We start from the raw sequence: 11,845 nt of genomic DNA, 5'->3' as shown, positions 1-11,845 counted from the left end.
ATGCCTCACAAATTTGGTTGAATTTCTCCCTGTGGACCTATAGAGCAGTCTTGGTTCTGAGGGGAGGGAAACAACCCCCCCCCCCCCCCCCCCCCATACCTGATTTACAGCATTAGAACTCAGATGTTTTACGGTTATATATAAAAAGCATCCTGTGTTTCTGCCAAAACTGGCACTGTACATACAGTACCCTCCAGAATGATTGGCACCTTTGGTTGACTAAAAACGGGTATTAAAAAAATCTTCAGGCAAATTGTGATCTCACAATGAAAACAAAGAGGAACAATCTACACTTCAAGGGAAGACATTTTATTTTGAGAAAAAGGAACATCTCATAAATAAATATATATTTTTTTTAACAAAAACACATTGCTCACAATTATTGGCACCCCAATAAAAAATCTTATATACAAAATGAAACAGAGGCATTTTCCTATCTAATTACAACTTCTTAAAGTTAATCAGAGCATCAACTTTCAGAAGGTAAAATAAAGTGACACACAGACTAAATCCTGTAGTCAATTTTCAACATTGGAAAGACAAAAGAATACACTTGATTGAAATAAAAAGAAAGTGTTGATATTTGCAAGTCAGGCAATGGCTACATAAACTAGGTCCTTTGTGGAAATGCTCATATTTACTGTTAAAACAATGATTCAAACTATCTAAAACATGCTTGGGCAAAGATCCATGGTTATCTTGCCACCACACACAGTATGGAGGATGGTAACATATAGGCAAAAAACCCAGGTACAAAGCCTGTCCAGTCACTTAAATGTAAATGGCAAGCTGAAAGATACAGTGACTGTCTGGGAGTATGGTCTATTGTCAGATGCTTTTGGCAAGAAACACTTTAGGTGTTTATAAAAGAATAACTATACTGAAAAGAACCCCATGCCTAATGAGAAATATGGTGAATATGGGGCTGTGTTATTGTGGGTCTATTTTTATTCCCAAAGGCCTTGGGAAACTAAGGTGCATGGTATCATGAACGCCAGAAAAACCTGAACAAGGAAATCTCTGTAAGACACTAAAAGTGGGTTCATGATTGGATCATTCATCAGGTCAATGAAAAAAAAGGGGGGGGGGGGGGGAAGGGTTTACTGAACACAATCAAGCTTCGGCCATGCCATCTCAGATTCCTGATCTAAACTCCATAGAAAAACAGTGGGGTGAGTCAAAGAGGAGAATACACAAGTGTTGGCCTAGGAATCTGGATGATCTGGGGAGATTTTGTAGAGACAATTGGTCTTAAATCCCTTGCTTTGTATTCTCCAACATTATGGGGTAGCTGTTTCAAGGGAGGCTTATGAAAATATTACAAGCAGGGCTGTCATTAATCGTGAATGGCGTGTTTTTGTTACAAATATTTATTTTTATCTAACTGTGCGTTCACACCAAGACCGTCAAAAGCGGCAAGAGCGCCGGAAATCATTCATTTTCTATGAAGAGTCGGCGTTACCGGCGTCAAAAGCGTTCTGGGCGTGAGCGTGGCTTCATGAGCTTCACGGGCGTCAAAATGAAGTTGAGCCTCAGTTAACTTTATGCTAATTAGCTATGACACGGTTCGGCGTCAACTAATCAGAATGTCAAACTCGCAGGATTGCTGCTTGTGGTTTGTCCAAATGTTTCACGTCATGGCTTTGACGCTTTCGGCGCTGAACTGGGTTGAGCGTCGGGCTATGAGCTTCACCAGCGACTTTGACGCTTTTGACGGTTTTGGTCTGAACGCACAGTAAGAGTTTCCTTTTTTTCTCAAAATACATGTGCTTCCCTTCAAGATGTTGTTTTCATTGTGAGATTACCATAATCACCAACCGATTATTTTTATACCTGTTTGGCAGAGGGGCCAATAATTGGAGGGTACTGTATGTGTTAATAATAATAATAATAATAATAATAATAATAATACATTTTATTTAAAGGCGCCTTTCTTGGCACTCAAGGTCACCGTACATACATACATAAAACATTTTGGCTCTCCCTGCACTAAAGATTATCCTTCCGTAGAAGGAGCAGGAGGAGCTTAAGTTTGGTGGTCGGGGATCTATGCAGTTTGACATCTATATAGAATTTGAGGACTTGGCTATGAAGGCCGGCATGGCACGCCGCGACAATAAACAAATTACAGTAGAACTCCATTGTTTTCAATGGAGCAAAGCCCACTAGAAATGTATGCCGCGCAGCAGCCGCACAGCGATAGAAAACTATTGTAAAATCCTGCGCGTCAAGCCCAGACCTCAGAACGCCGTGTCCGGTGGGCGCCAGGCTTGATACATTTACATACAGCATACACACAAGAGCTGCCAGACAGGAAGGTGTTACCAGCAGGATGTGGTCTACAAATGGCATGTTGGTGCTGTAATGTACTGTAGTGTATATTACTGTAATGTACAATATCCATTCATATAAAGTTTCTATATTATTTTGGAAGTGACTGCTTCTGGAAGTTGAAAGTGCCTGATTCTATTTGTGGCCTTTTTCCTGGCTTGTATCCCTTGTTTAGAGTAAAACTAAACAGAGCACTCATTGAAAGTTGTCCAACCGTTGTTTTCTGTATTTAATCTTCATGCTAAATCTACCGCAGTTATTTGTTGATCTCAACTCTATTGCGTCTAATTTTCCCAAATGCTTTAACATTGCCCCCCAGCTGAGAATTGTATTACAAGGACTGTTTTCCAGATTTTCAGAGATATTCTCTTCCTAGTCATTCATACAAAACCACAGTTAAATCGACAGTGAGAAGCTGTAGTTAAATTCATAGTTTGAATTTAAAACATTCATTATGAAGTAGAATGATAGAAAATAATTCTGAAACATTTATGGAGACATGAAGAATCAAGCACAAAAGGGTGTGAGTTATTACGAAATGGACACTCAACCAGAAAAATCTGAAGGCACCTGTACATGTACCAAATATATCACATACTGTAGTTAAATATACATATAGTGTGAGATAGTAAAGTAAATAGGGATTTAAGAGAGTGGGGCCCATTACCCAGGCAAGGATTGTAGCCTACTTCGTACTAGACTAGACATTTTCAGTGGAGATCTTACAGTAGCTGAAGTTCTCTTTAGTTCATGACTATCGATTTGCAGGACAGTTGGGCAAATGTTTGAATAAAGCATCGTAGCTTAGCCACTCTATAGTGAGAGTAAATATTTAATATTTTAAATTAATTTTAAACTCTGATTACCAATACTATTCTCTTAATTGGGTCAAGGTCATCATCATACTGTTTTATCTGAAGATTCAGACCATTCTTAAAATTGTGTGGCTATACTTTAAGTTACTGTGCCTACAAACACTTAAGGCACTACCCAAGTGCATGTCTAGTAGTTATTTTACACACCAATATAATCATAAACTAACAGTTAAAAAAGCTTTCCGCAAAAAAATATACAATGGTTAACTGTAGTTCAAGATATGCAACAAAGGCTGCAGGACCTCCATCGCTTTCTCTTGCTAGTTTTTTGTAGCTTGGAGCTTGGATCTGTGAGTTGGCATTTATTTGGGGGTAGGTTGTCAATGAGCTCGTAGAGTGTGAAGATGCTGAAGGAGATCTCATCATAAGGTGTCCTTGTGCCGTTCTCAAACAGACAGGCAAAGGCTGTGACTGGGGGAGCTCCGGCAGAGGGCTGCTCCAGGTAGGCCAAGTCTGAGTAGGCGCTTGGGCCCTCGTAGATAACCCAAGGCCCTGACCAACTGTCTGGATCGCGGGGAAAGAGGCTCAAGTACACTCCCAGGTCCCGGCGTGCGTTGGGCCAGGTGGGGTGAGAATACACCACCCAGGTGGGAGTGAGGAAGTTCTGGCCACGCTTTGAGACTAAGGCAGCAGCAGCGACGGGGTCAGAGGAGACGCGGAGCTCCGACGTCCAGTGTCGCAGACGCGAGCGTCTGGCCTCCTGCAGGAGCTCCAGAGGGGCGGGAAAGCCCATGATGCTGCCGTGGCAGCCGTTGCGTGGCTCCACCAGCTTCTGGACCAGCTGACCGTCCTGAAACACGGCGCCGTCGTCCAGGCTGAGAGACTGCACCCGGCACCCGAGCGGGCTCCTGGCGTTGCAGTACAGGATGTTGGAGCCGTCCTCCTCGTCCACGGACACCATCTGGCACTCCACGCTCTCCGGCCCGGGGACCGCCTCTCCGAAGCGCCACACGCGCCCGTGCGTGTCACTGTGGAAGCAGAAGGAGTGGGGTGTGGTCAGACACACCCTGCCCAGGCACTCTTTGCAGTCGATATGGTACGCGTACGCTGGGACCAGCAGGCGGCCCGACTTCAGCTGGATTCCATGGCCCGGACCCAGAGCGAAGGTGGCCCACTCTGGATAGAAACAGACAGGATAGAACCAGAGACCGTATACGGACGTCAGTACAGTAAGTGAGTGTTATTATAAGAAAGTTTTCCTGGATGTTCTATGATTGCAAAGCAGGACAGGTTGAATGTTTTTGGCTGCATGTGTCAAGCATGATTGCCTTAACCTACTGTGCTAATGTGGGCTCATGGAATCTGTCTGAATTGGCTTATCAGAATTGGCTTATCAGAATGGCGTACACTCTGATTCGATGTACTTCATGCCCATGATGTAACAGGGCCATCTTGCTCCGCTCTAAGATCTTTGCAGCTTGAGTTAGTAAGTAATTGCTGATAGGTGACAGTTGTGGGTCATGACTCATGATCCATGATTACTTTTGGCCATAGATCTGTAACTGAAGTCTAAGAAAAGGGATGATTAAAACTGATTGATGGGTTCGTTTTAGAAGCAGGCAAAACTGTACCAATATCTTTCTTGCTTAACAAGACGGGGACCCAGGTTTGAGTATGACGTAGGTAATTTCCTAATCCCACCCCATCTCTCTCTCCCACTAGCTTCCTGTCGGTCTCTTCATTGTCCAATAAAGGCAAAACGTCCCCAAAATATGCAGCAATAGGAAATTGTCAGTTTAATGTGTGACCAACAGATGGGAACAATTTAATTCTTCAGCTCAAATGGAATAACCTGCAGTGAGGGGCAAATGCAGTACTTTGATCAGCGCCAAAGGTGAACACTCCCCAGAATCTTTCTGCAATGACTGTCTAAAACCAGACAACTTCTTAAAATGCCGTGCAGTATAGTCACCTTTAATAGTGTCTCCTATCACTCTCTTGGTGAGGTCTGTGACAGGGCTCCAGGTGTCGCCGTGATCGTTGCTGGAGACGTAGCAGAGGCGTGTCACGTTCTTCCCCGTCACCAGCTGGTAGGCCTCCGATGTGTGTCCCAGCACCGCGATGAAGAAGAGGAAGAGGGTGCCGGTGAACTCGTCGTACACGGGGCACGGGTTCATTGACCTATGACCCTGCAGATGTGCCGTGGCCAGCACGCGCATGTCGTCCCACTAATTGGGGTGGGGGTGGTGGGGTATAAATACCACAGATGAAAGAATCAGGTCTAACAAGTAGAGTAATTTCCCGCATATAAGCCGCATTGTGTATAAGCCGCCGGTTTTATGCAAGTTATATGCAAGTTAAAAGAAACAAAACCATATTGACACCATATTAACTGACCCCTGTATTAACCTCATAGCTGAAGAAATTTAGCAAAATCAATGTATGAGCCACGGCTAATAGCCTGGAAATTACGGGTAAGAGAGATTTTGAAGGATAATTCATCATCTACACAGTTTCATGCAGCATGATTGATAATAACAAATAACTAGAAATGCAATTCCAAGGAATTACCAGTGCATGAAAATGCAAAAAAAATTATAGATAGATAATGTAGATATGGCTACTAAGGTGTAGCTAGGGTAAACATGGTGGTTGCATAGTTTAAACAGAGTTGATAGTGTTTAGGTAGACATTTTAAAGCTTAAACATTCCTGTTCTAACTTAACTAATGATTTCTAACAGGTATTCTAAAATGTTAACTATGCTAACAATGATAACCAGGTTGATTGGTTTACTTGGCTAATGATTTCTAGCAGTAATGCTAAAAATGCTAACTATGCTAACAATGCTAACAATGCTAACCACGTTGATTAGCTAACTTAGCTAATCATTTTTAGCAGTTATGCTAAAAATGCTAACAATGCTAATAATGTTAACTATGCTAACAATGCTAACCAGGTTGATTAGCTAACGTAGCTAATCATTTTTAGCAGTTATGCTAAAAATGCTAACTATGCTAATAATGTTAACTATGCTAACCATGCTAACTAGCTAACTTGGTACTGAGGACTTTTATTTTGAAACATTTGTTGATGGGGTATCCATGGCTGCCACTATCAGGAATAAAGAAGTTACTGTAGTAAAATCAGGTTGGTTGCTATGGAAACGGTCATAAACGCTTAATTTTGATGGTTGCTATGTTGGTTGCTAGGTGCATGGAGGTCTCATGTAGTTGACTGGAGGCATAGTTGATGATAACTGACAGTTGGAATGGTTGAACAGTTAAATAGTTGAGTAGTTTCAATGGTTAAATGATTTAATAGTGTATTATTGCAGTGAGGACTTTTATTTTGAAACAGTTGTGGAAAGAGGAAACAGTTAACAGGATATGTAGTCTTCACAGAGAGATTGTATGCTTAAAGCCTGAGAGAGAGAGGGCTGCTGCAGGTGGGGCTGGCCACCTGGCATAAGATTCTAATTGCTTAATGATCCGATTGTGATGTCATAGAGGCCAATGTTAAGTCTATGGGGAAATTTGTAATAGTTTTTAATTTATAGTTTAAAAAGTATAAAAGTTGCAAAGTTGAAAAATACTTAGCAGCATTCCCCTATTTAAGACCTACGTTGCGACGTTTGAATGAAGTTTCTAAGTTAAACGGTTCAAGCTGAATAGAAAAAATGAATTTGATCAGCGGAATAAGAAGAAGAAGAAGAAGAAGAAGTTTTGGAAGAACAGTACAGTGCATTTTCATGCACTGTAATAAAGTTTCATATTTTACTGCTGCTGTTAAGAGGAAATACTGACTATACACTCACAAAGTCAGGGATACTCGGCTTTCGGGTGACATTTCAGGATGAACCTAAAATCCAACTATAACCTTTACAGGTGAAGTTAATGTGACCTTCTCGAAACTTTTGAATGTGCATGTCCAACAGTTCAATCAATGCTTCAATACTTTCTGTACTGAAACATTAAATCTCACCCCAAAGCCAGATATCTTACTTTTTGTTAATAGTGTTTGTTTATGTCTGGTATTTAGCAGACGTGACTAGAAAAACAAACAAACCTACACCAGACCAAAATTTTCTCCTTCTTTTTTCAACTGAAATACTGTGCTGCTGCAGTAATTGTCGAGGACAAAATGTCGTCAGTTCTTATACCTCCACGTAATTCCTGTAGAACTTGCCCTTGCGCATGACCAGCAGGTTGGCCTGAGCGTCTGCAGGGCTCAGCCTCTCCTCACAGAAGGCCAGGAAGGATGCGGCGTTTGGGAGGTAAATCAGCGCAGGTACTCGGTACGTCACTCCACTGGCCTCTTTCCGGAACAGCACGGTGCGTGCAGGAAAATACATCTGGGATCCCCTCATGTCTGCAAAGATTCACAAAATGAGAGGTATGTCACAAATACAGCCCTCATAAAACTTAAAACATGCAAGCGGAAACATGTGAAACAACGTATAACAATAGACAAGCCTTTATAGTTAGAGCAGATTTTTGCATTCGAGAGAGAGCATAATATCTCTCACATACAGTGTCGTTAAAAGCTTCAAATTCATCAAATGTACTCTAGGAATTTATACTTACTATTGGAAAGTTGTGACAGAAGGAAAGATTGTGAAATACTCCTAGGATGCAAACTCTGGATATGACCAGATGCTTCTCAGTGTTCGTATCTGGTGTCTCTCTGTCAGAACAATCAATAGTTTCAGAGTTGACTCCGGGACACAATGGGAGAGGCAATAAAAAAATTGTGTGTGTGTGTGTGTGTGTTTTCAACCAATATTCCTATGGACAGTTGGAAGGACAGTTCCAAACACAAACAGAACTCCCACAACAGAATATTTCCCATTCCAGTGACGGTGTTCTGCTAACAGGCCTCTTGGTTAGGTCTAATGAATAGTGAATGAGCCAGCCCTTTTCATAGCCACATCCTCATCATCTGCCTCCCTCAGCATTGTCCATAACTCCCTCTGGTTCTCTTTTGGACTACTGCCATCCATTTAGTTTTCTACAGCCTTAGTTCCCTACATTTGGTTTGCTTCGCTGTTATCGTAAGTATGCTGTATAAACGCAATCATGATGGTTATGACTATATGATTTAGCAGACACTTTTATCCAAAGCAACTTACAAATGATGAATGCACTTAGTTAAATTACTTAATAACAAGCAATTCTTTAACAGACTAATGACAACATGACTAACTATTCCATATATATATAGCTTCCACATTCTACGCAAATGTCCATTGTCCTTTTCCCAGACTACAATAAACCGAAATACCCATATTTTCAACAAGTAACTGTCCCTGTAATTCCCTGGTGGTCTCCTCATGATTGTTGTTTTTAATCAGCTGCTTATACCTCCTCTGTGCTCAAACAACTCTGCGTCTGCTCAGCAGCTATAAGTGCCAAGAGCTCGACAACAGGAGCTTTTATTCTGACAGGCTATTTTTGCCAACCGAAGCCCAATAGGTTTTTGTTTGCCAAATATTTCAAATTCATCATGATCCTGTCATTTACACATTAGTAAAAGAGGACAAACACACTTTCAAGAAGGGAAATAATAAAGTTGGTACTTACAGACTCTTAACCGTGAACAGGATGCAAGCCTCTGCAAACATTTGTGTCAAGCGTATGAATGTGGGTGAGACCGTGTGAACATGTGTGCGTAACTGTGTGTGTGTGTGTGTGTGTGTGTACATTAGGGGCATGCTTTGGCCGGCCCTGCCTTTTCAGAGTCAGGTTGACAGCGTGTGCAGTGACCCATAAATGGGCCAGACTCATCAGAACTATAGCAGCCGATGAATCAGCGATCAGCAGCCATTGTGTGAGCACTAATTACTGCTGTAGAACCACTGTGTGTGTGTGTGTGTGTGTGTGTGTGTGTGTGTGTGTGTGTGTGTGTGTGTGTGTGTGTGTGTGTGTGTGTGTTTTGGGGACAGAGGGAGAGTTGACAAGTTTCATTTGGAGTGAGGAACATGGGCTCGGGTAGGCTAGCCTCCAACCAACCGAAGCCAGTCTGTTTCCACTGCTGCAAGGATGGCAGAGCAGAAACCTCACACCACTGAAACGTCACAACTGCAGCACCCTAATATTTTACTTCCCTCTTTTGTCTCCATCCCTCAAGCAAATAGCAATATAATCATATTTTAGTAGCCTGTTTATGAGTCACTCTGTTGCTATTCTTTAGTTAAATAATAAATAATATCAATCAATTAAACCTAACATGGCAAGGAATCACTGGAGGATGTCCATTCAGCTGTTTTATCTTTACAAAAAAGGTAAATCACAGGTGCCTCAATATTTGTCTGTAACAGCTGTGTTTCTAAGACATAAAACAGCTGAATAAACATCTTTCAAGAAAAATGATTCCACATTATTACCTTTACTAGGCCTATTACTCTATTATATTTTTGCTGGGTTGTTTGATAGCATTAATTTGCTCTTTCCTGTGTGTGGGGTGGGGTGGGGGCGCTATAACAAAATGGCGGCTGCCGGCTGGTGAACTCCTTTCTGTCTGTGAGATTGCCGTTATGAATGTTAAGACAATAGAGAAAGAAAGAGTAGTTTAACAATTTGCAGTGACCGTAGAAGACATATACTTGTAATATACAGTATTCCTGTATATTTGAAACCAAGCACGGCCATGAATTAAGTAGCTTTTCATTTGAAAAAACATGCTGCTGTGGGAAATAGCTGAAGAGTTACCTTCTTAGCCGAAAGTTCCCTTTTTCAAGATGGACCGTTCGCGTGAGGCGCCACACTGGACATGGGTTGTTCCACATCCTCTCTGTGAGTGCACTGATCTTTTCTGATCTTTTCACAATGTGCCCTGTAACCTACAATACATTATAATGCATGAAGGAAGAAAAGCTCAACCTCATGCAACAAACATAGCCGAACGTAGCCTACTATGCAAGTTTATGCATAATTTTGGTATTCAAAATATTTTTGTAGGCTATACAGTTCATGCACTAGCCATATGCACTGTGTTGTAACCATAGGGTTGTAACCAAACAAGTTACCTGCTAACGAGCGTTTAGTGCCAACTGCTAGCTGTATCAGTAGCCAGCTAGTGTTCAAGCTAGCATGTCACAAGCAAAGTCTTCCATAAAAAAAAAGGTTGATCAGGACTCGAGGACTATATAGGCCACCTTACACAAGGTGCAATATGTGTCCACAGAGCCGCACGTAAACCCATAAATCTGCCACTATGAAAAATACTTTGACCCTCAAATCCAACAATGCCTTGTCCTTGGACATCAGAGAGGCTGGCGGGGCAGACGTTATGAGGCAAAATTAAATTTACATAATCATAATGACATTACATGCAGTGCTAATGAACTACTGTGTATAGTTATTCGTTTAGTATTATAATATTAGCGGTTGGTGTTCGCCACAACCTCCATCACTGAACACTGAACAATCATGAGAAAAGGGGGCAGTCCAACATTGGCCTAAAGACCAAGACCTAACAGCCCATCAATGAACAGGAGGCTACACACAAGCTAAACCTGTATTAATACATTACATTGCATTAAATTACATTACATTTGTCTGACGCTTTTAACCGAAGCGACTTAGAACATGGTAAAATTGCTGTGCCCACATGTTTTAATTTAGGAGCGCCTCCTCTGATGCTGTGTTTCATAGTCCAGTGACAGCGGGTATGACCATAGACAGTAAAAGATATGGACAGAGCTATCACGTAGACGGCAGCAGAGACCGAGGAAGCAAATTTCAACGGTTTTTTTAAGGTCTTCTTATTCCGTCATAGGTCTCCTGCGCAGGCTCAGTTGTCGTACATGTGACGTAGGCACGTAGTCTGACCGAGTCTGACCTATGGCGACGCTTTACTCTCGCTGGACGCATGCGCCTTTAACACTTTAGCATTGACTTCGGAAAAACGTTAATTACTCAGCCGATAAGACAGTTACGAGATTATTATGTCAATTTCACAATGTAGCATGTACCCCGACAATAGAAAATGTTCATATAAAGGCTTAAAACGCCTCAGCTCTAACGTAATTTGATGTGAAAGTGGCGCTTACGCCCCATAGGATTCAATGGAATGGCCAGCTAGCCACGGTCTTCTCGTTAGCATGGCGGCCGCCATGCTGTCTACACTCTCAGAACGTTCGCTGCCCCCTTGGGTATGACACCAGCTGAAGTAGCTTCTCGGTTTTCTCAAAATCAGAAAAATCAATGGCAAAATTCTGCTTGAAAGGCCGCCCGGTGATTTGCCGTATTTATTTGCATGCTGTGTGGTTTCTTTGAGCATCGGCATGTGGGAAAATGTGTGTAATTCATCAATTTGGCTTTGAAAACTTTCACATTGGAGTTCATGTCATGCACTAATTGATTATTTCCTTGTACCTTTATGTTCAACTCATTCATGTGAGCCAACACATCCACAGCGAACGCAATATGTCACATAGCCAGTCTGCGTCGCGCAGCTCAGGGAAATCATTGGCTTTTCCCAACCAGCTCCAAAATTGACCCAATCTCCCACACTCTCGATGACCTCAGACCCCTGGTCATAAGTTCACTCCTCGTCTTGTGCCCTTGATGGACTCCATGGCCAGAAATTCTTCTGTGATTTCAAAATTGCTGTTCATACCTCTGATAAAGATATAGAGCTGAGCAGTGTCTTTTACATCATTACTCTCATCCAGAGCTAACGAATGAAAAACTCTTT

The 11,845-nt window shown here is 42.0% G+C and overlaps 1 protein-coding gene across 2 annotated transcripts; it reads right to left on the bottom strand.

Moving 5' to 3' along the window:
• Positions 1-1,742: 1,742 nt before the first annotated feature.
• neu4 (sialidase 4) lies at positions 1,743-8,969 on the bottom strand. 2 transcript variants are annotated; one of them, XM_062540952.1, is made up of 5 exons: positions 8,728-8,771; positions 7,732-7,831; positions 7,308-7,516; positions 5,119-5,374; positions 1,743-4,322 (listed from the first exon to the last, which is right to left on the bottom strand). In XM_062540952.1, the coding sequence occupies exons 3-5, from the start codon at positions 7,512-7,514 to the stop codon at positions 3,421-3,423; spliced, it is 1,365 nt and encodes a 454-aa protein (XP_062396936.1). In that variant the 5' UTR covers positions 7,515-7,516; positions 7,732-7,831; positions 8,728-8,771; the 3' UTR covers positions 1,743-3,420. The 2 variants fall into 2 exon arrangements, with proteins under 2 accessions (XP_062396936.1, XP_062396935.1); XM_062540951.1 differs by having other exon boundaries at positions 7,732-8,969.
• Positions 8,970-11,845: the final 2,876 nt, after the last annotated feature.

The sequence above is a fragment of the Sardina pilchardus genome, chromosome 7, assembly GCF_963854185.1.
Source record: "Sardina pilchardus chromosome 7, fSarPil1.1, whole genome shotgun sequence".
NCBI classification, from domain to species: domain Eukaryota; kingdom Metazoa; phylum Chordata; class Actinopteri; order Clupeiformes; family Clupeidae; genus Sardina; species Sardina pilchardus.
Note: the sequence above shows the minus strand (reverse complement) of the source record. Positions and strands in the feature narration are given on the sequence as shown.

Excerpts from the sequence above, each read along its gene's own strand:
- neu4 (XM_062540951.1), bottom strand. The coding sequence starts at position 7,514 with ATGAGGGGATCCCAGATGTATTTTCCTGCACGCACCGTGCTGTTCCGG. Across the intron at positions 5,375-7,307 it reads TCTACAGGAATTACGTGGAG|TGGGACGACATGCGCGTGCT; the intron begins GTATAAGAACTG and ends CACCCCAATTAG. Across the intron at positions 4,323-5,118 it reads GATAGGAGACACTATTAAAG|AGTGGGCCACCTTCGCTCTG; the intron begins GTGACTATACTG and ends GTTTCTATCCAG.